This window comes from Salmo salar, chromosome 06 (assembly GCF_965601325.2).
Source record: "Salmo salar chromosome 06, fSalSal1, whole genome shotgun sequence".
Lineage (NCBI taxonomy): Eukaryota > Metazoa > Chordata > Actinopteri > Salmoniformes > Salmonidae > Salmo > Salmo salar.
The window spans coordinates 50090615-50115698 of record NC_138296.1 but is presented as its reverse complement, the minus strand read 5'-3'; the positions used below and the strand labels follow the sequence as shown (position 1 = coordinate 50115698).

At 43.0% G+C, this 25084-nt stretch overlaps 2 protein-coding genes across 3 annotated transcripts in view; both read right to left on the bottom strand.

The window, feature by feature from the left end:
• LOC106607454 (protein FAM171A2-like) overlaps nucleotides 1-9303 on the bottom strand; it is an 88211-nt gene extending 78908 nt beyond the window's left edge. The window contains exon 1 of one of the 2 annotated variants that reach the window (XM_045720642.2): nucleotides 9054-9303. Coding sequence is in view for 1 of the 2 variants with exons in the window: in XM_045720641.2 (XP_045576597.2) it covers nucleotides 9054-9219 (166 nt within the window). In the remaining variant the exon portion in view is untranslated. The remainder of the gene's footprint in view (nucleotides 1-9053) is intronic. The other variant, XM_045720641.2, reaches the window with a different exon arrangement.
• Nucleotides 9304-10104: 801 nt separating this feature from the next.
• LOC106607455 (integrin alpha-IIb) lies at nucleotides 10105-24038 on the bottom strand. Its single transcript, XM_082976154.1, has 31 exons — nucleotides 23575-24038; nucleotides 22028-22158; nucleotides 21760-21857; nucleotides 21149-21320; nucleotides 20790-20839; nucleotides 20542-20587; nucleotides 19797-19916; nucleotides 19427-19471; nucleotides 19068-19111; nucleotides 18912-18977; nucleotides 18690-18742; nucleotides 18441-18516; nucleotides 18148-18283; nucleotides 17637-17825; nucleotides 16638-16710; nucleotides 16393-16500; nucleotides 15752-15807; nucleotides 15498-15649; nucleotides 15018-15134; nucleotides 14791-14858; nucleotides 14386-14533; nucleotides 14021-14113; nucleotides 13412-13491; nucleotides 13054-13134; nucleotides 12485-12590; nucleotides 12096-12248; nucleotides 11811-11909; nucleotides 11431-11547; nucleotides 11059-11160; nucleotides 10748-10870; nucleotides 10105-10481 (listed from the first exon to the last, which is right to left on the bottom strand). The coding sequence occupies exons 1-31, from the start codon at nucleotides 23745-23747 to the stop codon at nucleotides 10347-10349; spliced, it is 3210 nt and encodes a 1069-aa protein (XP_082832280.1). The 5' UTR covers nucleotides 23748-24038; the 3' UTR covers nucleotides 10105-10346.
• Between the last annotated feature and the right edge of the window lie 1046 nt (nucleotides 24039-25084).

The following is a 25084-nucleotide window of genomic DNA, read 5'->3' as shown; positions in this document are numbered from 1 at the left end:
AGGACCAGCTGACATCATGTCAGTGATTCTTGCGTTAACACAGGTGTGAGTGTTGACGAGGACAAGGCTGAAGATCACTCTGTCATGCTGATTGAGTTCGAGTAAGAGACTGGAAGCTTCAAAAGGAGGGTGGTGCTTGGAATCATTGTTCTTCCTCTGCAATCATGGTTGCCTGCAAGGAAACACATGTCATCATCATTGCTTTGCACAAAACGGGCTTCACAGGCAAGGATATTGCTGCCAGTAAGATTGCACCTAAATCAACCATTTATCGGATCATCAAGAACTTCAAGGAGAGCAGTTCAATTGTTGTGAAGAAGGCTTCAGGGCGCCCAAGAAAGTCCAGCAATAGCCAGGACCGTCTCCTAAAGTTGATTCAGCTGCGGGATCGGGGCACCACCAGTACAGAACTTGCTCAGGAATGGCAGCAGGCAGGTGTGAGTGCATCTGCACGGACAGTGAGGCGAAGACTTTTGGAGGATGGCCTGGTGTCAAGAAGGGCAGCAAAGAAGCCACTTCTCTCCAGGAAAAACATCAGGGACAGACTGATATTCTGCAAACGGTACAGGGATTGGACTGCTGAGGACTGGGGTAAAGTCATTTTCACTGATGAATCCCCTTTCCGATTGTTTGGGGCATCCGGAAAAAAGCTTGTCCGGAGAAGACAAGGTGAGCACTACCATCAGTCCTGTGTCATGCCAACAGTAAAGCATCCTGAGACCATTCATGTGTGGGGTTGCTTCTTAGCCAAGGGAGTGGGCTCACTCACAATTTTGCCTAAGAACACAGCCATGAATAAAGAATGGTACCAACACATCCTCCGAGAGCAACTTCTCCCAACCATCCAGGAACAGTTTGTTGACGAACAATGCCTTTTCCAGCATGATGGAGCACCTTGCCATAAGGCAAAAGTGATAACTAAGTGACTCGGGGAACAAAACATCGATATTTTGGGTCCATGGCCAGGAACCTCCCCAGACCTTAATCCCATTGGGAACTTGTGGTCAATCCTCAAGAGGCGGGTAGACAAACAAAACCCCACAAATTCTGACAAACTCCAAGCATTGATTATGCAAGAATGGGCTGCCATCAGTCAGGATGTGGCCCAGAAGTTAATTGACAGCATGCTTGTGCGGATTGCAGAGGTCTTGAAAAAGAAGGGTCAACAATGCAAATATTGACTCTTTGAATCAACTTCATGTAATTGTCAATAAAAGCCTTTGACACTTATGAAATGCTTGTAATTATACTTCAGTATTCCATAGTAACATCTGACAAAAATATCTAAAGACACTGAGGCAGCAAACTTTGTGGAAATTAATATTTGTGTCATTCTCAAAACTTTTGGCCACGACTGTAGTCCTAAATCCATAAGAAAATGGGGTCCCCAATGACCACAATGAAGGAAAAACTCCAGAATAACTGTATATGGAGGCATAAAAAGATAAAACACCAACTGATAGAGCAGGGGTAGGCAACTAGATTCAGCTGATGGACGATTTTTTTGGAGCGTATAGTCCGGGGGCCAGAAACCTAATTATAATAATTTGTAAACTGCAAATTTACCACAACTAAGGCCAAAAATAGATTGTATTTGAAAATAACTATCAATTGATTCCTTGATCACGTCTTTTTATTTTTTATTCATGGGAATTGTTTCCTAAATTAAACAAACTTTAGTTAAATTACTGGTGACTGTAAAGCTTTTGTTGGACCAAAAATAAACAAAAAAGTTTGGGCCCACTTTCCGCCTGTTGCCGACCCCTGCCATAGAGGCTCAAAGTGCAGCAGTGTACAGATATGGACAGACTACCCCTGAAGTGCAGCTATACAGAACAACCACCCTGTGACTGAACTACCCCATGACATCGATAGAAAACGAACAAGAAAATTGATAATTTTGCTTAAAAAAAAACCACAATAAAACCTAGACCTCAGGGTACAGAAGGGACAGTACTGCCAAACAATTACGATTCTGAACAATTATGAATTTGAGATTGTATGGTTCACCTGCCCAGCGGCAGTGGAGAGAAAGATGGGGGGGGGTACAGACAACACAAAGCAATGGCAGTCAGCTCACATTAGACCCCTGCCTGGCCAGGCCTCAGCCGGCTATTGTCCTCACACCGGGGCAGGCTGTACAGGTTATCAGACCGATTAGGACAGTCAGGTGTTGCTCATGCAGAAACAGCCCAAGAATAACAATTTTTTTTATGCTTTGGTTGTTGCTTTGGGCAGTGGGCACAGTCAGTCCGCAAGTATACATAGCTGATGCTTTTACATAAACCTCTGATCTCAACAACAGCAACACTGCCTCCATCCTCACAAAATAGTTGTTTTTATCAATCTCAGGCGCTAAGTGGCCAGCAATACACCATAGATGTTTGATAATTTAAAAAAAAATGACACTGTACGCCTCCCTGCGGACCTGGCATCCTTTCACTCCCTCCTCTCTACATTCTCCTCTTCTGTCTCTGCTGCTAAAGCCACTTTCTACCACTCTAAATTCCAAGCATCTGCCTCTAACCCTAGGAAGCTCTTTGCTACCTTCTCCTCCCTCCTGAATCCTCCTCCCCCTCCCCCCCCCTCCTCCCTCTCTGCGGATGACTTCGTCAACCATTTTGAAAAGAAGGTTGACGATATCCGATCCTCGTTTGCTAAGTCAAATGACACCGCTGGTCCTGCTCACACTGCCCTACCCTGTGCTTTGACCTCTTTCTCCCCTCTCTCTCCAGATGAAATCTCGCGTCTTGTGACGGCCGGCCGCCCAACAACCTGCCCACTTGACCCTATCCCCTCCTCTCTTCTCCAGACCATTTCCGGAGACCTTCTCCCCTTCCTCACCTCGCTCATCAACTCATCCTTGACCGCTGGCTACGTCCCTTCCGTCTTCAAGAGAGCGAGAGTTGCACCCCTTCTGAAAAAACCTACACTCGATCCCTCCGATGTCAACAACTACAGACCAGTATCCCTTCTTTCTTTTCTCTCCAAAACTCTTGAACATACCGTCCTTGGCCAGCTCTCCTGCTATCTCTCTCAGAATGACCTTCTTGATCCTAATCAGTCAGGTTTCAAGACTGGGCATTCAACTGAGACTGCTCTTCTCTGTGTCACGGAGGCTCTCCGCACTGCTAAAGCTAACTCTCTCTCCTCTGCTCTCATCCTTCTAGACCTATCTGCTGCCTTTGATACTGTGAACCATCAGATCCTCCTCTCCACCCACTCCGAGTTGGGCATCTCCGGCGCGGCCCACGCTTGGATTGCGTCCTACCTGACAGGTCGCTCCTACCAGGTGGCATGGCGAGAATCTGTCTCCGCACCATGCGCTTTCACCACTGGTGTCCCCCAGGGCTCTGTTCTAGGCCCTCTCCTATTCTCGCTATACACCAAGTCACTTGGCTCTGTCATATCCTCACATGGTCTCTCCTATCATTGCTATGCAGACGACACACAATTAATCTTCTCCTTTCCCCCTTCTGATAACCAGGCGGCGAATCGCATCTCTGCATGTCTGTCAGACATATCAGTGTGGATGACGGATCACCACCTCAAGCTCAACCTCGGCAAGACGGAGCTGCTCTTCCTCCCGGGGAAGGACTGCCCGTTCCATGATCTCGCCATCACGGTTGACAACTCCCTTGTGTCCTCCTCCCAGAGTGCTAAGAACCTTGGCGTGATCCTGGACAACACCCTGTCGTTCTCCACTAACATCAAGGCGGTGACCCGATCCTGTAGGTTCATGCTCTACAACATTCGCAGAGTACGACCCTGCCTCACACAGGAAGCGGCGCAGGTCCTCATCCAGGCACTTGTCATCTCTCGTCTGGATTACTGCAACTCGCTGTTGGCTGGGCTCCCTGCCTGTGCCATTAAACCCCTACAACTCATCCAGAACGCCGCAGCCCGTCTGGTGTTCAACCTTCCCAAGTTCTCTCACGTCACCCCGCTCCTCCGCTCTCTCCACTGGCTTCCAGTTGAAGCTCGCATCCGCTACAAGACCATGGTGATTGCCTACGGAGCTGTGAAGGGAACGGCACCTCCATACCTTCAGGCTCTGATCAGGCCCTACACCCAAACAAGGGCACTGCGTTCATCCACCTCTGGCCTGCTGGCCCCCCTACCTCTGAGGAAGCACAGTTCCCGCTCAGCCCAGTCAAAACTGTTCGCTGCTCTGGCACCCCAATGGTGGAACAAGCTCCCTCACGACGCCAGGACAGCGGAGTCAATCACCACCTTCCGGAGACACCTGAAACCCCACCTCTTTAAGGAATACCTAGGATAGGATAAAGTAATCCTTCTAACCCCCCCCCCCCCCCCTTAAAAGATTTAGATGCACTATTGTAAAGTGGTTGTTCCACTGGATATCATAAGGTGAATGCACCAATTTGTAAGTCGCTCTGGATAAGAGCGTCTGCTAAATGACTTAAATGTAAATGTAATAATTCAAGGAGACGTACCATAGAAGGATCAACGATCGTATGAGTATCTCAGTTGTGATGGCACATGTCATTATTAGGGTTTCTTTCAGCCTTGAATGACAGACAGCACCTGGCTCTTGTAAGACAGATAAACATGAACTTCAGAAGAAAGCCCCAAATGGACATGTGACAAACCGCCTCAACTGGGTAGGAGACAACATAGAGGTCACTGAGAGGGGAAGGGGCAGGATTCACCATGGACAGATTACCATGGCAATAACATAATGTGACAGAGAGAGGACAAAGAGAAGACATGTTCCACTCAGTCACTCTGATCTGCAGAATTCAGCATGAAATAATGTTAAGATAACCAAGATCAGTTTACATCAAACTGAAGATGACCTTGTGTCAAAAGTTCCTTTTCAGGACAATAATTCAGATATGAGGATTTCTGATGTCAGTGAAAGGTGAATGTTTTTTTTAAATAAGACCATTTTCATATATAGTATTTCAAAGTACACTTAACTCCTCTAACATACAAACCTTCTCTGGGGATGTCAGGCTTGCATTGAATATTGCGCTATTAGACATTATTCATTATAACATTATTCATTATAACATTATAACATTATTAATTGAATAAATGACACCCCTATGGCTGGTTTCAATCCATTCTTAATTCATTTCAACAGTACATCATTAATATGTATGCCTTGATACTGATGCTGCAGAGAGTGTGTACCGAAAAACTGCATCCCAAATGGCACCCTATTCCCTATGAAGTGCACTACTTTTAACCAGGCCATATCGGAAATTGGGTGCCATTAGTTGGGCCATTTGCCCATCTACCTGTAACTAAATATGCATCTTCAAAAGGAGCTGAGCTGATACAAGAAGACAGTCTGGCACAATTTGACTATGTCCACAGCATCACCCTCCACTAATCTCTGAAATAATTTCCTTTTTCTTCCTAGACCAAGCATTTAATTGGTAATAGTATACTTTTTTTGATAGGCTGTGGTGATTCATCTCATTCTTGCTGAGCTACTGAGCCGAAAGAACATTGAAGTCACTGTGCTGTTAAAAGAAAGGAATTTCAACTGCGATAAAAAAAGAGACACTCAAGCTTTGTAACAGTCAGCCCAAGCTTCCCGGCCTCAACTCAATCCACAAGCGCCAAATTCTTTCAGCTACTCGACTTAGTTTACCATCCAAGCTCTCTGACTGCTTCAAAGGGACCTTTACTTCTGAGGAGAGATTGAGGTCATAAGCACTATGATAAAGTAATGAAAGAACACAGTCTGACAAATCATATGAGGTGAAGGTGGGGTCGTGGGTGACGACAGCACCTTCAAATGAATGAATCAACATTTCCTGTCTCTCCAGTTGGGATACTTTTTATCAACCCATGGTGTAATAGCATGGTATGATGTTATTGACAAGGTGTTAGAGACTTTGATGTGATTTCCCGTTTGAAAGTGTTTCAAGAAAGTTTAATCTATACAGCTAAACTGCAAGGCAGTGGCCATTTTAGTATGTAAATCTTGGTGGGGCAAAAAATAAACTAAGTGGGATGTATGCCAGCAAAGCCACTACACATAAAAACCTAGTTGACATGGCAGACTTGCTTAAACAAATGTGGATTCTACTGACAATTGAGATGTACAAACTATGGCATAAGGGGATGACGAGCGGATAAGAGGCAATCGGCAATTTCGATTAAGACATTAATGAGCAAGCGACGACGGACGTAGTCAATATAACTATTTGTTCAGCACTTTTGAAATGTAAAGCGACAGAATTCAGAACATGGGCCATTCTTACAGTGTACTCCCTGTACCCGTCAGAACCATAGGATAAATAAATGGGGCATATAAACAGACAATGAAAGCTCTTACAATATTCTATGATTACATTTCTCTAAAACAGGTTATAGGTTATTTGTGCACCACCAAGTTCGAACAGTAGGCAAAATTAAGAGGTGAAAATAGACCAAATTATTAGGATGAGGCATATTGAACGCCATTTGGGTCTTTGCGTGTCAAAAAAGATGCACATCATTTAACATTATTTGACACGTTAAATAAGCTTTTAATTTGACACGTCAAAATAGCACAATTATATTATAGTGTGTAATTGTGTGTAATTAATTTGCACGTGCAAGCAAAGCACCACAACTACTATTAGTAGCACTGTCAAAGCTGTATAAAAAAAAGTTGCCAAACAATCACATACTGGGCCACGAACGATGTGTTTACAATACCGCGTTGGTGAAACTAGACCAAATTATTAGAGTGAGGCACATGGGCTAGTAACAGCTAACTACACAATATACACCTAGTATTACTTTCTTAGCTACAGCATACATTTCTCCCTTGCATATTACATCATTTATGCAGCAGCATACAATACATTTTTGGACTCACCTTGTGAAGGTGGAGCAACCGTCCTTTGTTGGCAAATTTTGTCATCAAACTTTGTCATCAAAGTCTGGCATTCTCTGGATTTATGGTGGGAACTCGGGGGGGAAAAAATACAGCCACTCCATTGAATAGCAGGCTAACGTTAGTGGTTTCTTTGCAACGCTTGCAGTTAGCCACTGATTCCTTCCAATCGACTCATTGTTGAATTTGCTTTTTTTTTTTTTATCTATTATTTCTCTTCAAGGATTAAAAAGGATTTGCCAGTAGATTGTCGACTTGATGACAACTGATGATGGCTGCTACCTAAGACTTTGAAAGTTAGATGTTGACATGTTGTCCAATCAGAGCTACTGTAGATATAACGTGATTTGATGTCATTCTATCTGTGGCCAATTACCTTAAGCCGTCTTGGATGGGCACCTGTATTATAACTCTATGACAGAACCCAAGCGCCTAAAATTATTGAGCTCTAACCTTAGAATTGGGCATGACGTACTGTCCCATGAGTGACAGAAAACGGAGCCAATCATGACAGAAAACTGAGCCAATCAGGCGCAACGCTCTGTATTTTCTGCTGGCTAGCCCCACCACCACAGAAAACACTGAGCTAGGCTGAAACACAAGCATTTTGGAGCTGCCTTCCTCAAAAAAGCAAAGAGACCATGTTTGTATGCGGCTTTATTAACTCAATGACATTGTTTTTTTTTACATTGTTTGCAAACTGATATGTGACAAGCAAAACAGGCAAGCCCCCCCCCAAAAAAATATAATTATATATTTTTTTTAATGTATTTTTTACCTAAAAGTGTGGTGCTCAAAACCCCACCTGCCATGAATGAAGGGTCGCCACTGCTGCAAGGACAAACTATTAGACCAACCACAACCAGTTTGCTCAGTTGGTGAAACTAGTGGTATTCACATGGATAATCTATGATTATTCATAGATAACATTAGAGAAGCTAAAAGATTAAAGTACACTGAATTTGACATGTATGGGTTAAGAAGCTCTACCCATTTTGACAAGCGTGTCCAAAGCACTAAGCAATAAGCACATCTTCCAGAAATAGGGTTCTTTGGTTGCAAAAAAATTAGTTAATGAAATATAGATAATGGACACAACTTCTTAAAAGCCTGCTTAGCTATAAAAAGAGGCATCTACAAGGAATTGCAACATATGAAAGCATATGAACTAAACCATGCTTGGCCCAGTTGAAGGATAGGGAACTGTATGGGAGAGGGAGGCTAAAGCACTACCAAGCATTGACACTAGCATCCACTTCAAGCACCATAGTCTACTGTCCCAGGACAGCCTATTTAATAATAATAATAATAATAATAATAATATGGGTATAAAATTGTGAAAATATTCCTGCAGAGAAACTGAATTGAAATAGGATAAATGAAATGTATCAAAAGTCCTGGGAACCCAAAACAAACATTGTTCAAATGATAATGTCCTTTGGCCATTCATGAGGCCTCTTGGGACATAACAACAACAGAAACAACAACAATGTCAACAATGGGTGCGTGCAGATGACAGTAGCCAACACAAGCTCGTCGACCATCTGGCATTCACAAATGCACATGAGCTCGTGCTATACTCTTATTGGCCTATTTTTCTAGCGTGGAATTATTTGATTGATTTTGATAAAAAAAAAATAGTTCTACTAACCATTGGTGTCTGACAATTGACCATTTGCTAATTGAAAATATCTAGTTGGGATCTTCCAGAGTTACATAAAGTTAACGGGCTGGGCATTGATAGAAGTTTGAACTAAGCTGACGCCTCATTATAACATAATTGCTATCGCACAACTCAGATCGCACATGGTAACGGAATAATGCAACTGCTATTGATAGGCTATATAGACTAGCGTTAGGTTAGATTGACCTACAGATTTAACCTACAGATGGCCCATCAGGGAAGGGGGCTGCAGTTCAGGATCCTTTGTTTCAAAACTGAAGCCCTATTCCATTCTCGAATGCAAAGAAGTAGCCACAAGACTAGAGCATGCGGCGACTAAATTGTATCCATTCATGCGTAGCCTATTATAGCTGAATAAATGCGACGGTTACATAATAACTCATCCTCATCACTGACAAGGGACACAAATAATAATAACAGCCAATGCGTTAGCTGTGGCAGCCAATTCACCACCACAGACTTCCCCCTTAAAACTCGAATCTTGCCGAATCTCTACGAATAACTCACCAAGTGCTCCCTGGTCCGAAATGGATTTAGCAAGTCCTTCCCAAAGATTGCCGAGAAAAAGAAAGAGAAAAAGAAGACGAGATGTGTGCGGCGGTGGCATTCTTACTGCGATATCATCAATTCCACTTAGGTGGCCATTCATCCATATTGCTTTTGAGTTTGGCATTGACTGCTCCCTTTTCGCGCTGCCTCGGATGCCCACTCCTTGCTCGGCTCACGCTCTGGAGTGGCTTCACAATTCCATTGTCCTACGTGGGAGGGGACGCTTGCTCTGCCTTGTTGGTGGTCGTGATCGCCCCCTAACGGTATCAAAGTAGAGTGTGTTTATAGATGGGCCCCTATGAAGGTCTATGAGCCTTTATAAGTCCATCTCAAACCCCATTAGGAGAACAGTGTAATTACAACGTAAGTACACAGTGTTCCAGTTCACTTAAAAGTAGGCTACCTATCTGTTTGCCTGCACAATAGCAACTATTCATTCAAATTTGTTTTGAAATGCATATAAAGTGTCGGTGTAACAGAAAACCACCAATAAGTACTGTACCCTTCTTGCCATATCTGGGTATTTATTTCTTGATGAGCTGCATAAACACAGGATTGCCTGGTCTATTCATAGTCACTTCACCCGTACCTACATGTACAAATTATACAGGTACCCCCTGTATATAGCCTCATTATTGTTATTTTATTGTGTTACTTTTTATAATTTTTTTACCTTACTTTATTTGGTAAATATTTTCTTAACTCTTCTTGAACTGCACTGTTGGTTAAGGGCTTGTAAGTAGACATTTCATGGTAAGGTCTACACTTGTTATATTCGGCGCATGTGATAAATAACATTGGATTTGAGTGTTATTGTCACTCTAGGGTCTCCCCTCTCCCCTCTACAATAACAGGAAGCTGGCTCAGCCTTTGGTGAGTCATGATGGTCTCCCTAACACAATGGTTGCTTATAGAGCATGCCGATGACATCACACTAACAAGGATATCCCCTCTGTGAACATTGGAAGGCCAGTTTGGCTTCAAAAGGACACTAAGTGTTAAATCAAGATGGTAAAGATGATATGTTTATTTTAATACAAAATAGAATAGCTACAAGATACCCTTTAAAAAACATGTTATTTTTTAAATGGGGCATCTTTAGAAAGTGTGCAGTTATAGGGAGTAGAACAAGAAGCCAATTGCAACATTTACAAACCATGTGAAACAGTTTAACACTCATAAAAAGGGAGGGCGTCTGTGTCAAAACAAATAAATACAACCCTAGGGTTTCCAGGCTGATACAGTAGTTGTTTATTCTTGCTTGTCCTCTGTGTTTGGAGGCATCTCAGCGTATTCAGGCTGTCCAGCCCCAGCTAGCTGTTCTGCATTGTCATCATCATCATCATCATCATCACACGGGGGACGGTTGCGATTAAAGAACCCCACCTGAAGCATAAACACGAAACATTTACATTTCCACATATTATTTTCTGATTCAGGTTTCCTTTGTGTGTCATTGAGGTCATTATCCTTTATGTCCCCTCCTTTTTGTCTCCATTCGAACCAATAGTTACAGGTTTCAGAAAAACATATCATTCAAAAGACTGAGTGATCAATACTTAGATGATAGCTGAATAGCACCATCTAAATGCTACCCAGTTATGGCGCCGAATCTTGCGCCACCTGCTGTTTTAACTATGTCACTACATTACCTTCCAGAAGATCAAAGCTAGCAGAGTGAGGAGGAATAGGCCAGAGACCACAGCCAAGACGTTCCACCACACCGGCACCTCCTTCTCTCCATCAGGAGCCCTCCACACCACACTGGTCTGGGTCTACACACACATACACACATGGTCAACTGGCTCCAATTAAATTCGTCCAATGACTACTGAAGAAATGGTTGCTTTGTGAGATATGGTTGTGTGTATATGCCTCAAGTAAGTCATTTACGTCATTAGTAAATAAATGTTGTCTACACAGCAGCAGAAGTGGAAAGGGGAAACTTTGGTTCATTTTTTACCTCAGCCTGTCCACTTGGCAGCTCTTCAGGCTGGATCTTAGAGGGCATATCTATAACCGCATAGCGTGCTGAAGAGTGGAGGACATAATTCTCATAAGGCCTCTAGGGGAAACAGAATGAGGGTTACATAATCATTACGGAACTAGGTCAAAGAAGTAAAATCCTACAAAATGCTATCTCAATTTGATGCAGAGCTGTCTTGGAGCGCTTTTCCTTTCTGCCTATGATTGTAGCTATAGTGAAAGATTGTGTGGAAAATATGTCACTGTGATATGCTATAGGCTCCCGTATTAGTCTCTCTCTCTCTCTCTCTCTCTCTCTCTCTCTCTCTCTCTCTCTCTCTCTCTCGTTCTCTTTCTCTCTCTTTCTCACCTCCAGGAAGGTTTGTACCCAGAGTCGGGACATCACCTTCACTACAGCGCTCCAGCCTCTTTCCAGACCTTTGGCCTCACACACAAACCTCAGACAGGTATCTCCACTGGTGCAGTTCTGTGGAAAAATCGAGAGGACCACACCGAAGTGTCAACGTTTTCCCCCCATGACACATCAGTGGAATGTCCCCATCCACCTGAGAGATGCAATATTTTGTTGTACAACCCCCTCTTGTGGCATATATAGAATATTGCAAGTTGTCTCTGAAATTGCAGTAAAGTGGAACTGGCCTACTATACAGCATCAAGTAAAGACAAGACAGTTTGATTGTACACTGATGCATGTCATTATGTTAATCGCATGAAGCGACACTTGTTTACCACATGAACGGTCTCTTTGTGCTGAGGCTCCGGTCGTTCCACCTCATTCTGTTTAACCTTGTACACTGTACCAACAGTAGGATTCCCGGTCTTAACCAACTGCCAAAACAAAAGAGTGTACTCCAATTTCATATAACCAAAACATCATCTAAAGAATAATAGAAATATGGTTTTGCTTTCCCTTTAAATAAAACATAATGAATGGAAAAACAACATGGTTTTTCCGTTACAGAAAGATTTGCTGTCTGGCACACTGCAGGGCCACAACATGGCTACCTCTCTCACCTGATATGGGTCGATGTCAGGGGAGTCAGAGTGGCAGATGAGGAAATCCTCGGAGGCGTTAGCAAACACATAGAGCAGTAAGTCTCCATGGTGATGTGTGGGGAACTCTACTACCACCCTGGCGTTGACCGTGCTCGGACCCAGGTTTCTCAACTGAGTGTTTCAACACAAAAACACATGCTTTCAGATTTCACTCACTAAGTTGTATCTCACTGTGTTTGTATAAATATGAAATAACGTATACAAACATACTCTATAACGGCCTTATGGACTCTTCAAATATATGTTATGCATTTTGGCCTAAAACTGCACCAACCTCAGAGAGACCGATGTCTTAAACGTTTTGTTTCTTTTCTGAGTGAACCACTGAGTGAACCATATAAGGTTACCTCATAGACGTGTTCCACTAGCGGGCCAACCTCCTCCAGGTCAGCAGGCTGCTCCTTCTGTTCCCACTTGGCAATGGGCAGGACACACTCAGGTGGAGAGGAGCCCCTGTCCAAAAAACAACAGGCTATAAGGGTGGACCAAACACTGAGGACTACACTGAGAACATTAGCATGGTCCTATCTTAGTGGGATATAGGGATCAGACTGCTTCAGGAAGCTTAACTTGCACCTCTTAGTCATATAGTTAAATAGTCCTGGTGATAATTAGTTACCACATGTCCTGGGAAAGCCAATAACTACAAGGAAAAGAGGAAACCATGCTGTTACTGTACCGTAATGCGCTTGCATTAGGACAGCATCTTCCAATGGCAAACATCACTAATCCCTTTTGGATATTAGATATTCGGTCTGCTACCAGTCTGACAAGGCAGCTCTGAATTGTCACACAGAAAGTGTGTCTCAGGAGTCAGGGGGAGTGCTCATTTCCATGGTAGAACAAAACAGCACAGTTTATGGCTCTGATGATAATTGGAGGATAATTGGAGGACAATAAGGAAGGCCCCACCCACCCCCGCATCTCCAGAGTTGCTTCAGCGCTGACATCGATCCTCAGATGGGCCACATTACTGTCAGGGTTCTGGCTGTTCTTGCTAGAGATTATAAAGGAAGGAAGAAGCTGAATGAATGTTGAACATTTCCCTTGTGTCATTAGAAAAGCCATGAACCTTCAGCTGACACCTTGAATGTCTAAAATACAGACAACTGGATTAACAAGCATGTCAACTATATGTATTTCAGAGACTCCAAATATGCCTTACATTGTGTTGATTTCCCCATTAAAATGTTGTTTTAAAAACACAAAAACAATGCCTTGGTAGCATCGAGGGCATTAAAATCACAAGACGGGACGAAAGTGTTGTTCTCAACCTTTTGATCTGTAATGTGACTGACACGTGGCTCTCCACCTTCTCCAGGTTCCCCACGCTGAAGAACAGACCGGCCTGGAGCTACGACAGACAGAGAGAAAAACATACTGTACAGAGCTATTGCAAACATATAGTCACATGTCATCCACGCCCGTTGACAGTAAAGACCCAGAATGGCCGGAAGCCTCCTTGATGCTTTCACACATTCACAGGAACCCAGAGCACACAGTGACATGTCTGGGTAACACATTCACACCTACCACTCCCCTTGCACTAGCTATGGTTAAATCCTATTGAATTACTATTATTCTATGTGCAATTCTATGCCAACTCAGTGTGTCCGGCCAGAGTTTGGAAGGTTGGGAGTTCGATCCCCAGCCAAGTTATACTACAGACTGTAATAATTGGATCCGATGGGTCTCTGCTTGGCACTCAGATAGCATTAAGGAGACTGGGGTTAAGGCCCTGTGATAGATTAGTGTCCTGCCTTTCAAGCTGCCTCACGCTACAGAAACAGGAGATAGGCTTTTGCTCCAATGAGCTGTTCTGGCTCGTGCAAGGCACGTGCAAGGGTTTTTACTTTCACTATATCAAATTACATGGTGGTTACCTTCTGGCCCTGTTTCATAGGGTTTCCCAGCTCACAGACCACCACCACCGTCTGGTTCTCCTTCTTCTGAGCACAGATCAACCTGCTGAAGCCCTGGGAGAGTTGGAAAACTCATTATATAGTACACTATTTTTGACCAGGGCCCATGAGGCTCTTGTCAAAAGTAGTGCACTACTGTATATAGGGAATAGGGTGCCATTTCTCAGACAGTGTGTTTTACATAGGGCCAGTAGGTAATGCTGACCACGTAACCTGACCAGCAAAACGCTGGGCTCATAGTTTTTCCTGCAGGTCACATGCGTGGGACAGTTGATGTCACTCTGTTAACAATTCTCTTTTATTATGAACAGGAGAGTCACAGTCACCTCTCTGTCAGTCACCATACTCTGGTAGTGTGTGTTGGCTGGTGGGCGTATCTCCAGCTCGGTCTCGTAGGCCCCCTCTCCTCTGTTCTCTGCTGTGATGACCAGCAGGGCAGGGTGGTCATCCCCTATCAGAAGATGGTCGGTACCTCTGAGGATGGGTCAAAGGTAGAGGCGTAAAGGGCTGTATAGTAGACAGGAATAAAATGCTCTAACTAGACAATAATTTCCCTGATATTCAGTTACCTGCATGGTTCGTATTACAAATAAAAAGTCAAATGTAACCCTATTTTCCCTCACACTGATCCCATGAGATCTCACTTGGCCAATGTCTTGAAAATGTAGAGTGACCAAGAAAACAGATGACACTACTTAGTGATGTGGAACTCAGGGGAGTTTGACACTCACTCTTCAGAAGTCAGCCTCAGGTCAGGGACACAGACATTGTCCTCTCCGCAGTCCAGAATGATCCTGGTCTGCACAACACACAGATACATACACACATTTTTATACCCAAAGAAACAAACACATTTGCTAATTCATAGGTTGCAACTATGTAATTACCACTTATAAAATGTTATTCCTTTGCAAACTAAAATGTATTAATACATTAAGAACGTAATGTGTGATGTCACCTGTGCGACCACAGCTCTCTGGCCATGCAGTATGGTCTCCTGGGAGTTGGAGTGGGACAGGCTGTAGTTCAGGGAGATGAAGATGGGGCTCAACTTGTCCTTGAACTCTGACTCATGCTGGAAAGAGAGACAGGATGCAGTACTGACATTGATGCAATTTACCCTCGATTCAATTGAAATTCAGTAAAGATCTACTGCAGTTTAGTGGATCACGTAGTGTTAAGACAATATCAATCTACTCCCCTTTCAGGTTTTTCTGTTGCCACTGACAATGGCAGTGTACACAACATTTTTGTGAGGTTACTAATTGTATTGTGATTGGAGCCTGTTGTAGTGTCACGTCAGTGAATGGCCACTTGGGAGCATCAGCCTGATAAGAACACTGCTGTAACATTATGGTTTTATTTCAGGTTTTGAGCTCTGACCATTGTAATACAAAATACAGGCCTATAAATTGGCTAAATTGGACAAGCAACCCACCCTTAGGTAAGCGGTTTGGTTTCTGCAGACCACTCCCACATCTCTCTGAATGGTTAGCTGGAAATACTCTTGGGGCAGATTTGTGTGCAGCAACAGGGTCCTCCTGGCCATTGGCTGTTTCATCTTGTCCAGCTGAAGCTCTGCATCTAGAACTACAAGTGGATTTAGAGTATCTTGAACAAACAGAAAACTCAAACTCAAGGAGAATATGTATGTTTCCTCAGGAATAAATTACTTCAGTATGAGTCTCCTACCTATCTCCTCTGGAATGCTGTGGCCAGACACACTAATGCACATCATGACTGTGAAGCTGTAAGGAGAGAGACAGACCACATCAGTCATAACGTCATTCTGAATTTACAATAACAAATTCACACAACACCACGGGAAAGATCAGTCTAACACAACCAGGAACTGTCCAGGCATGTCACACATCTCAATAATATGTTAGGCACCTAGGACACTACAGGAATTCTACATAGTGCCAATACGTGCATTCTTGCCGTGCCCACCAACATTTGTCCATCAGAAATGTTCTTCCCAGTTGGCCAAAAATACAATAACATTCCTGCAGCAGTGAGTTGGGTTAATGACATAGCCACGGGAAGTAGGGTTGCTGAGGGTGCTGCAGCACCCCCTGTAAAATCGGAATAAAAAATAATATTGATAAAAATAAAATAAAAATGGTCACAAAAGTATTGCACTGGACCTTTAATAGTGCTGTATTAGCGGACCGATATAGTGTCTGTAGTGAAGGGCAACACCCTACCCCTCGAAAAAAATATCAAATATCCATCATAATTAACGCAGCACCTCCACCCCCAAACAACTTCTCGAGGCTATGGTTAATGCCTACACTAGCGGTATGATACTCTGGTATGAGAATAATCTTTACCAGGCCACAGGCTCGTTGGTGGTGGTGTGCTCACACTCCTTCACATCTGGGTTCAGGAAGTCAGGATAGAGGGAGAGTTGGGTCTTTGCCATCACCACGGCTTGAGCCCTGGTACCACCCCACACAGTCAGAGAATAGACATTCTGGGTACATTGTGAATGCAAATGTTAAACTTCTACGGATAACATTTCTCAAGTTAATTTAAAGTAACAAATAAACTGTTTGTTTATCTCACAGTACTGTACCTGTACACAGCAATCTTATTGACTCCCCATGCACCAACAGGCAACAAAGATTGATAGTAACAAGTTGCAAGCTCTTATTTTTCTAGTCTTGAAACAAGAAATATAGGGTCATGAAACAGCTTTGGGGAAAAAAATTACATTATTGATAGCACTTTCTCATGAAAGGGTACCAAAAAATTGTCCATGGGATTGATCGCCCTTTGGTAACAGCCAGAACCTCTGCTTTCATATCACAGTGACTCCTAAGAAACTCAAGTAGGAAACCAAACTATTTTCAAGGAAAGAGGTCAGCTGAAAAAAATTAAATAGTTTTCACAGTAACCAGTTTGTCTCAAAGAGTTGAACTGTAATGGCCTCATTGTATCTTTAAAAGCCAGAGGTGTTGCACATCAAAAAGCATTGCTGTGTTGAGAGTAGCTCACTAGTCTCCAAGAGACACCAAATGTATCTCCATTTAGTTCTCTCCCCCGACAAATGTCGGCCCCTCCACTGGATGAGTGACCTTTCTGTTTCTCTCTCGTGTGTCCAAGAAACTTTGTCTTTGCCTCCAGGGGACGTTTTAACTGGGACTGAAAGGAACAAGGACTTTGTTAAGTAGTGGCAATATGTCCTTGGGTAGTAGTCAGCTACAAAGAAAAGGACAACAGAAATCTTTGCTGCTGCTGTTGTTGAACTGCGCCAGAGGCTGATAGTGGAGACGTAAGGGAACAGAGTGACCTCCAAGTGATCTTACAGTTTGACATCTCCAAGTGGTCTTGGCAGGATTGACACTGTGGCTGAACAAGAGAGGTAGGGACATTGTTGGGAATGGTTGGCGGAGTAAGGTTTGTTGTTCCATAACTTCTCAAATCTTGAAGAGATTATTATTTCACGATTTTGGGCTAGAATCAATTATTCAAGTCAAAACACATGTATAACCCAAATATAATCAAATCCACATCTATTCTAAATCAAGGTAAGCAAGCCCACAGTTTCCGAAGAGTTTGTTTTCAGACTAACCTGGGTAGCCATTTGAATCAATGTCAGTGGCTCCTCTCAGGGTGAAGCCAAACTGTGCTGGAGAGGGACCTAGGGACCGGAAGGGACTCTCAATGACCTGGGTATACTGGGGAGACAGTCCATCGCTACTCCCCATGTAGATGAAAACCCTCCCTTCAATGCCTGAGGATGGGGCTCCCACAGCAACATCTGAGAGAGAGGGGGAGAGCGAGAGAGACAGAAACGCTTTATAGTGATGAGTAATCCATGGACAGAGTGCATTGAAACACTGCTATAACAAAAGCATTCCCCACCATTAGAAAATGGAGCATTCAAGAGGGAATCATGAAATCAAAAATTGTTTCAGAAAGGAGATTAAAGTGTTTTGGAGAGGATATTTTCACATTTAATATCATTCCTTGTTTACAGAGAAAAGCAGATACTACTGATTCTGCTGCCCCTGAGGCAGTTACTATATTAGAAGGGAAGATACATATATTATAAGTCAAATGACTTTATATCAGAGCTTCACCATTAAAACCGTCATTGTCCAGGTCACTGAGGGGGGCGATGGTGCTGCCAAAGCGTCCGTATACCTGGGAACCTGTCAGCTTCTGGTCTGGCTTGGAGTGGAAGGTGGAGCGCCCTCTCTGCAGGTACACACTCACCTGGGAAAGGATTACACACATCCATTATCTCGGAGCAAGTGCTGGGCATAAAATAATTGTTATTAAAAGGTGAATGGAGACAGCACACTATGCTCACATGTTCTAGATTTATTTGATAACATTTCAACCACCCAGGGCTCATCAGGTTTTCACTCACCTGGCCCACCTCCTGCAACTGCTGGCCTGACACACGCTCCATGAAGAGGGGCGCCCCAATTAGGATGTCATCTTGTCTGTAGTAAACAGAGGACAGAGCAAGAATGGCTGGACATTTGATCTCTTTTTCATTGTTCCTCGAGACAGCAAGCCGGCGACCAGTGGCTTAGATGTTATCAGATGGTTAATTCATGTTTAATGCTTCAATGATTATGGTCTTAAAAAAGTAAGTACGAGAGTTCTGACATACCCATCATTGTTAATGTCAGTCACTGCAACGCTGTGGCCAAAGTAAGAGGCCACCTGCAAGATGAAAGTTGCATGTGGTTTTGAGTGGACTACATTGCTCATCACTCAGATATAAACACAAAGCCCTATCTGTATAGACATGTCACATAGTGATCACTTCTTCATCACTCTCCTGTAAACAAGTAAATCAAAATAAAATATGATTATGTAAGTATAGTCTCACCTGAGAGCCTAAGAATGTGTGTTTCACTCCCAAAAAGTCAATTGTATTTCCATCATAGATTTTGACCTGGATACAAAACCAAAACATTAGCTTAGATCACTCTCTAATAAATGAACATGAAAAGTAAATGATCATAACACCATCGGGAGCCCTTACTGAGCCAGCTGTGTTGCGGTCATTAGGTACTCCAACCACATAATCTGAAACAGAAAATACATACTTGTACTGGATTTTAAACACAATAAAACAGACTTAATTCATTAAGTATTGAGAAATGTTTCAACCTTTTGTATCCTTTACAGCTGTCACTATCTCTACCAGTCACATAAAGTGTAGGAAGTGTAATTTTCTAGCCTGGGCACCACTCTGTGGCCCAATGTGCTAACATTCCATTCCTCATCATGGAAAACATGAACAAATGTTTAGCATGACAATGAGTTGGAATGATAGTACAAACTGGGACCAGGTTAGTAATTATCTGGTTGTGTGGACACTTTTGACGGAAACTTTCTCACCTGGTATTGAGTCTCCAGTAAACTCGCCAGCGGCCACAGAATACCCTGTTGGTGAACCAGTGTAATGCATCAACCTTTCTGGTTTATTGAACTAATGATAATGTCTCTAAATATCATTGGACCGAATACTTTAGGCCAGCGGTTCTCAAACCTCTTCTCGGGGTAGCACACCTGATTCAACTTGTCAACTAATCATCAAGACCTTGATTAGGTGAATTTGGTTTGCTAGCTCAATCATCAAGCCCTTGATTAGGTGAATTTGGTTTGCTAGCTCAGGGCTACAACAAAATTGTGAAACATCTGGGCGTCTCTGAGAAGAGGCTTGAAAACCATTGCTTTAGACCACAAGTCTTGCGTGTAACTCTCTTACCATGGTAATGATCGTATCCACCAGTCTCAGGGGAATGGGTTTGTCCAGCCACATAAGGTTTGGCATTCTGGCTGTTGGCACTGTTGACAATGTCAGGCAGTCCTGCACTGATGATCTGACCTGCAACAGAAAGGTTAAGCACCGCAAACAGCATTTGGAGAAGACACTTTAGTAATGTTTATACATATTTATACATATTTATTTCATAATATTCCATGGTAATATTAGTAAACTAAAGCAGACAGGTTGCCTCCCACATTAACAATGTTTGACATTATTTACGAGACTAGTAATTTGATAACTCATCATGCTCAGTTATCATCAACCTTCCCGGAGACATCCTAACAACAGGGCTATTAATGTACACATTTATCATAGGAGTGTTGATGAATGCAATAATGGAAGCCACCATAATTATGGAAGCAATAATGGAAGCCACCATAATTATGGAAGCAATTATGGAAGCCACCAGCCTAAGAACGATAGATGGTGACATTTTATGTTTCTTGTATTTTAGTGTTTGTCCACCCCATTTTTGGTCAATGCTCCAGCAGCAGAAGCAACCGACCCCCATATCCCAGCAGCCTCAGCAAGTGTGGCATCCAGCTCCAATGACCCAGCAGCAAATGTTATGCCCCAGCAATTTTATGCCCTAGCAGTTTTACATCAGTGTGGTAGGCAATCTAGTTTAACCAGGCTAATCATTTTGTTTACACACTACGAAACACCAGATGGCACATGTTACCTTGAAAGTAGTAGCCTCCAGGGGCACCAATAAGGAGCCTTCCCTCCTAAAATAGTACAGCAAGAAACAAATCAAATCATTGTTATAGATGGTATCATAACACTGTTGGTGTAATTACTAACTTACAGTATCATAAACTATGTGGATCTAACCATTACTGATCTAATCTGCTACATTACTGTGTAATATATAACCTTATATGACTCAACAAGATAAAGTTTGATGAGAAATGTTTGGAGTGTGGGCACCTTTGTTATGTCGGAGCTAAATCCCACTTCACAGTATCGTCTGTCTTTATCTGAGAATCAAGATTAGGATCAAAGATGAAAACACATAGAGTAGAAAAAAAACAGCAGGCAAACTTGTGAACATGAAGTCAACTGCTGTTTTAAGAAGGAATACCCTAGTAGTTCTGTGGCATAGCAGGGACAATAATCCTCATTTACCACCACAGTTCTGACTCGATGCTTGTTTGGCTGCGTTTACACAGGCAGCCCAATTCTGATCAAAATTGGGCTGCATGCATAAATGCAGCCTTTGAGTTTTGAGTGGACAACAGAGGAACATGTACTGTACAGGTACTACTGGCATGACTAATATCTCTTACTGTACTTCAGGACTTTGTAAACCTTCTCAGTCATGATGTCTCTGCAGGGGGAGAAGTTGACCGTCTCCCCTGTCAGTGTGTTCAACACTAGGCAGTTCCCCACTGGAGTGTTCTGGGCCTCATCACGTTCACCCACGTCTATCACATTCCAGTGGAACAGAGGGGCACAGGCCTGGCGCAGGGGGATGGAGACCGAGAGAGAAGGAAGTAGAGAGAGAAAGAGAAAGAGGGGGAGAAGGAAAGTGATATAGAGATAAAGAGAAGGGTAAGGGTAAAACAAAGTGATGTAGAGAATGACAGCAAGAGAAAGAAAGTAAATTAAGAAGGACCAGAGGCATACAAACATTGGTAGAAAAAGAGAGGGGGTCGGTGGTTGGGAGAAACAAAATGTTAGAAGGAGAATGACAGTGCGAGAGGAAAGACAATAAATTAAGGGAGGGAGAGGGGTTGTGTAAAAGATTTAGAGGATCGATATCTGATACATTCTATACTGCACGGTGGCTGTATACAGCGGCCTTCAGACTCAGCACAATGAATGACTGGTTTATGAGAATTCAAAGAGTCAGAGACAGTGGGAAGAGTAATGTGCTACAATGGCTGGAAAAACTCACCACAATGTAGTTTCCAGAGGATCGCACAGTAGCGCCAAACCACTGGTGGTACTTTGAAGACCTTATCACTAAGTTCTGGTGAGGATAAACCTCATCACCTGTATTTACATCAGACAGCTCAGTTTGTCAACCTGTTTTTTAATTGAGCCCAGAATAAATAAATACCTACTTTACTTTTTTACTGATCTACAGTATTCTAATACGTTCACAGCATCAATAAAAAAAAATAGAAATGCATGAATAGGACTTTTGATACTTAAAGGATTACCTTTTGTGTCAAAGGTCATGCTAGTACAGGCCCCTCCTGTCTGTGCCCAGGGACAGAGATACACAGCCCCCGCCTCTGTGACTCCTGGCTGACTGGTGTTGGCTCTGGGGGCCCCAACCACAACACCGATGCTGTGGGACAGAAAATACTAGGGTTAAAATATTCTCTTCAGGATTTCAGACAAGCATCTGATGAAAGGCCATTCAAACTCCACATACCTTTCCCAATTGAATATAAGACTAATACCAGCATATACACTACATCACCCACAGTATGTGGACACCTGCTCGTCAAACATCTCATTCCAAAATTATGGGCATTATTATGGAGTTGTTCTCCCCTGTGCTTCTATAACAGCCTCCACTCTTCTCAGAAGGCTTTCCACTAGATGTTGGAACATTGCTGCAGGGACTTTCTTCCATTCATCCACAAGAACATTAGTGAGATTGGGCACTGATGTTGGGCGATTAGGCTTGGCTCGCAGTCGGCGTTCCAATTCATCCCAAAGGTGTTTAATGGGGTTGAGGTCAGGGCTCTGTGCAGGAGAGTTCTTCAACACCGATCTCGACAAACCATTTCTGTATGGACCTCACTTTGTCAATGGGGCATTGTCATGCTGAAACAGGAAAGGGCCTTCAACAAACTGTTGCCACAATGTTGGAAGCACAGAATCGTCTAGAATGTCATTGTATGCTGTAGCGTTAAGATTTTCCTTCACTGGAACTAAGGGGCCTAACCCGAACCATGAAAAACAGCCCCAGACCATTATTCCTCCTCCACCAAACTTTACAATTGGCACAATGCATTGGGGTAGGTAGCGTTCTCCTGGCATCCGCCAAACACAGATTCGTCTGATGGACTGCCAGATGGTGAAAAGTGATTCATCACTCCAGAAAACGCATTTCCACTGCTCCAGTGTCCAATGGTGGCGAGCTTTACACCACTCCAGCCGACGCTTGGCATTCCTCATGGTGATCTTAGGCTTGTGTGCGGCTGCTCAGCCATGGAAACCCATTTCATGAAGCTCCCGACAAACAGTTATTGTGCTGATGTTGCTTCCAGAGGCAGTTTGGAACTCAGTAGTGAGTGTTGCAACCGCGGACAGACAATTTTTACGCACTACGCGCTTCAGCCCTCAACAGTCCCATTCTGTGAGCTTGTGTGGCCTAGCACTAGCATTTGTTGCTCCTAGACTTTTCCACTTCACAATAACAGCACTTACAGTTGACCGGGGCGGCTCTAGGTGGGCGGAAGTTTGACAAACTGACTTGTTGGAAAGGTGGCCTCCTATGACAGTGCCACATTGAAAGTCAGTGAGCTCTTCAGTAAGGCCATTTTACTACTAATGTTTGTCTATGGAGATTGCATGGCTGTGTGCTCAATTTTATACACCTGTCAGCAACGGGTGTGGCTGAAATAGCCGAATCCACACATTTTTACTTACTTTTATATATACAGTGTAGTTTAACAGATACCATAAAAACGATGCAACGCCTACTGAATGATGCAAAGCCAAAACTTACAAAATAGTATATTGCAATACTTACGTTTTGTTGTTAAACTGATAGAAATCTGCAGAGAATCCAAAGAAGCTTCCCTCAGGGCCAGAGAACTCAGTGAAATTAACCAGGTTTAGATTTAAGGTGTCAGAGTAATGTGGGAGAGCAAACAGCAGGAGACCCATCATTTGTATTGATGTATGAATGCGGTGTTCCTCCATCTTTTTCAGCTATAACGCTTCTCTAGCTCCGTCAACTCCCTCACCTAAAGGAAAGTACCCTCACTGAAAGTGAAACTGTAATCCAAATGTGTTGCCAAATGTGTTCTTCCTATGTGAGTAATTCTTATCATCTCCGTTTGTTTTCCGCAAGGCAGGGAACTTACACAGTAATGTCGAGAGGGCTGTCGTAGGTAGTGCAGAGTTGTTGAAGGATTTTTTTCTTGCTAAGCTAAATTTGTTTGCGGCTCTCATTGCATTGTAGTGAGTGGAGTGTAACTAACTGCTTCCTGTTGATAGGACTTTGCAGAGAATATTTTGCGCAATGAAGTGAAAATATGTGAGTCTGTCAGAACAGAACTGCAGCTCTCACACACATTAGCACATACATTTATAGTGTTATATTAACTTGTAAACAATGTCTCTCATAGTACATACATTTATTTAAAAAAAATTGCATTAATTACACGATTCAAGACTGTGCATAACCAACGTATAAAACTATCGTGATGTGGATCCAAATACAATGTTTTCTATTGTTTTCTCTCAGTTGGGAGCGAGAAAGAGAGAGAGAGGGAGAGAGAACGACAGAAGCACACACAGACACAGACACAGATACAGACACACAGACACATGCACAGGGAGGGTTGCTGGGTTTGAGAGATTAAGGAGACAATGGTCAATTACACCCAACCCTTCTCTTCCCAGATGAGTCCTCCCCAGGGCATGACAATTCATGGAAACAGATGGGAAATTTAAGTGGACCTGACACAAAATAGCCTGGTTCCCCTCTAGGTTTCTTCCTAGGTTTTGGCCTTTCTAGGGAGTTTTTCCTAGCCACCGTGCTTCTACACCTGCATTGCTTGCTGTTTGGGGTTTTAGGCTGGGTTTCTGTACAGCACTTTGAGATATCAGCTGATGTAAGAAGGGCTATATAAATACATTTGATTTGATTTGAAAATGACTCCTGTAGCTTCACACTCACTTAACCATCTCCCTACCCTGTACACATGGTAGGACGACTCATAAGTTTGGTGTTTTCAGCTTTAATAAACTCTTGCACAGGGTACATGAAAAACATTACAGTATGTTCCGTTTCAACACAGTGAAAAACAAATGTAAAATGAATTATATAATAAAGAACATTTTACTGAGTTATACAGTTGTCATTTAAATATGTATTACAGGACAAACCCCATGATAGTGTTATATAAAAACACATATCATAGTGATCTGTCCCATAATGTGAATGATTACACAGCTGGTACCCCTACTTTAACTGACCTGAATGAAATCACCTTGGACACTCATTAACATTTCTAGGCTTTGGTCTGAATATA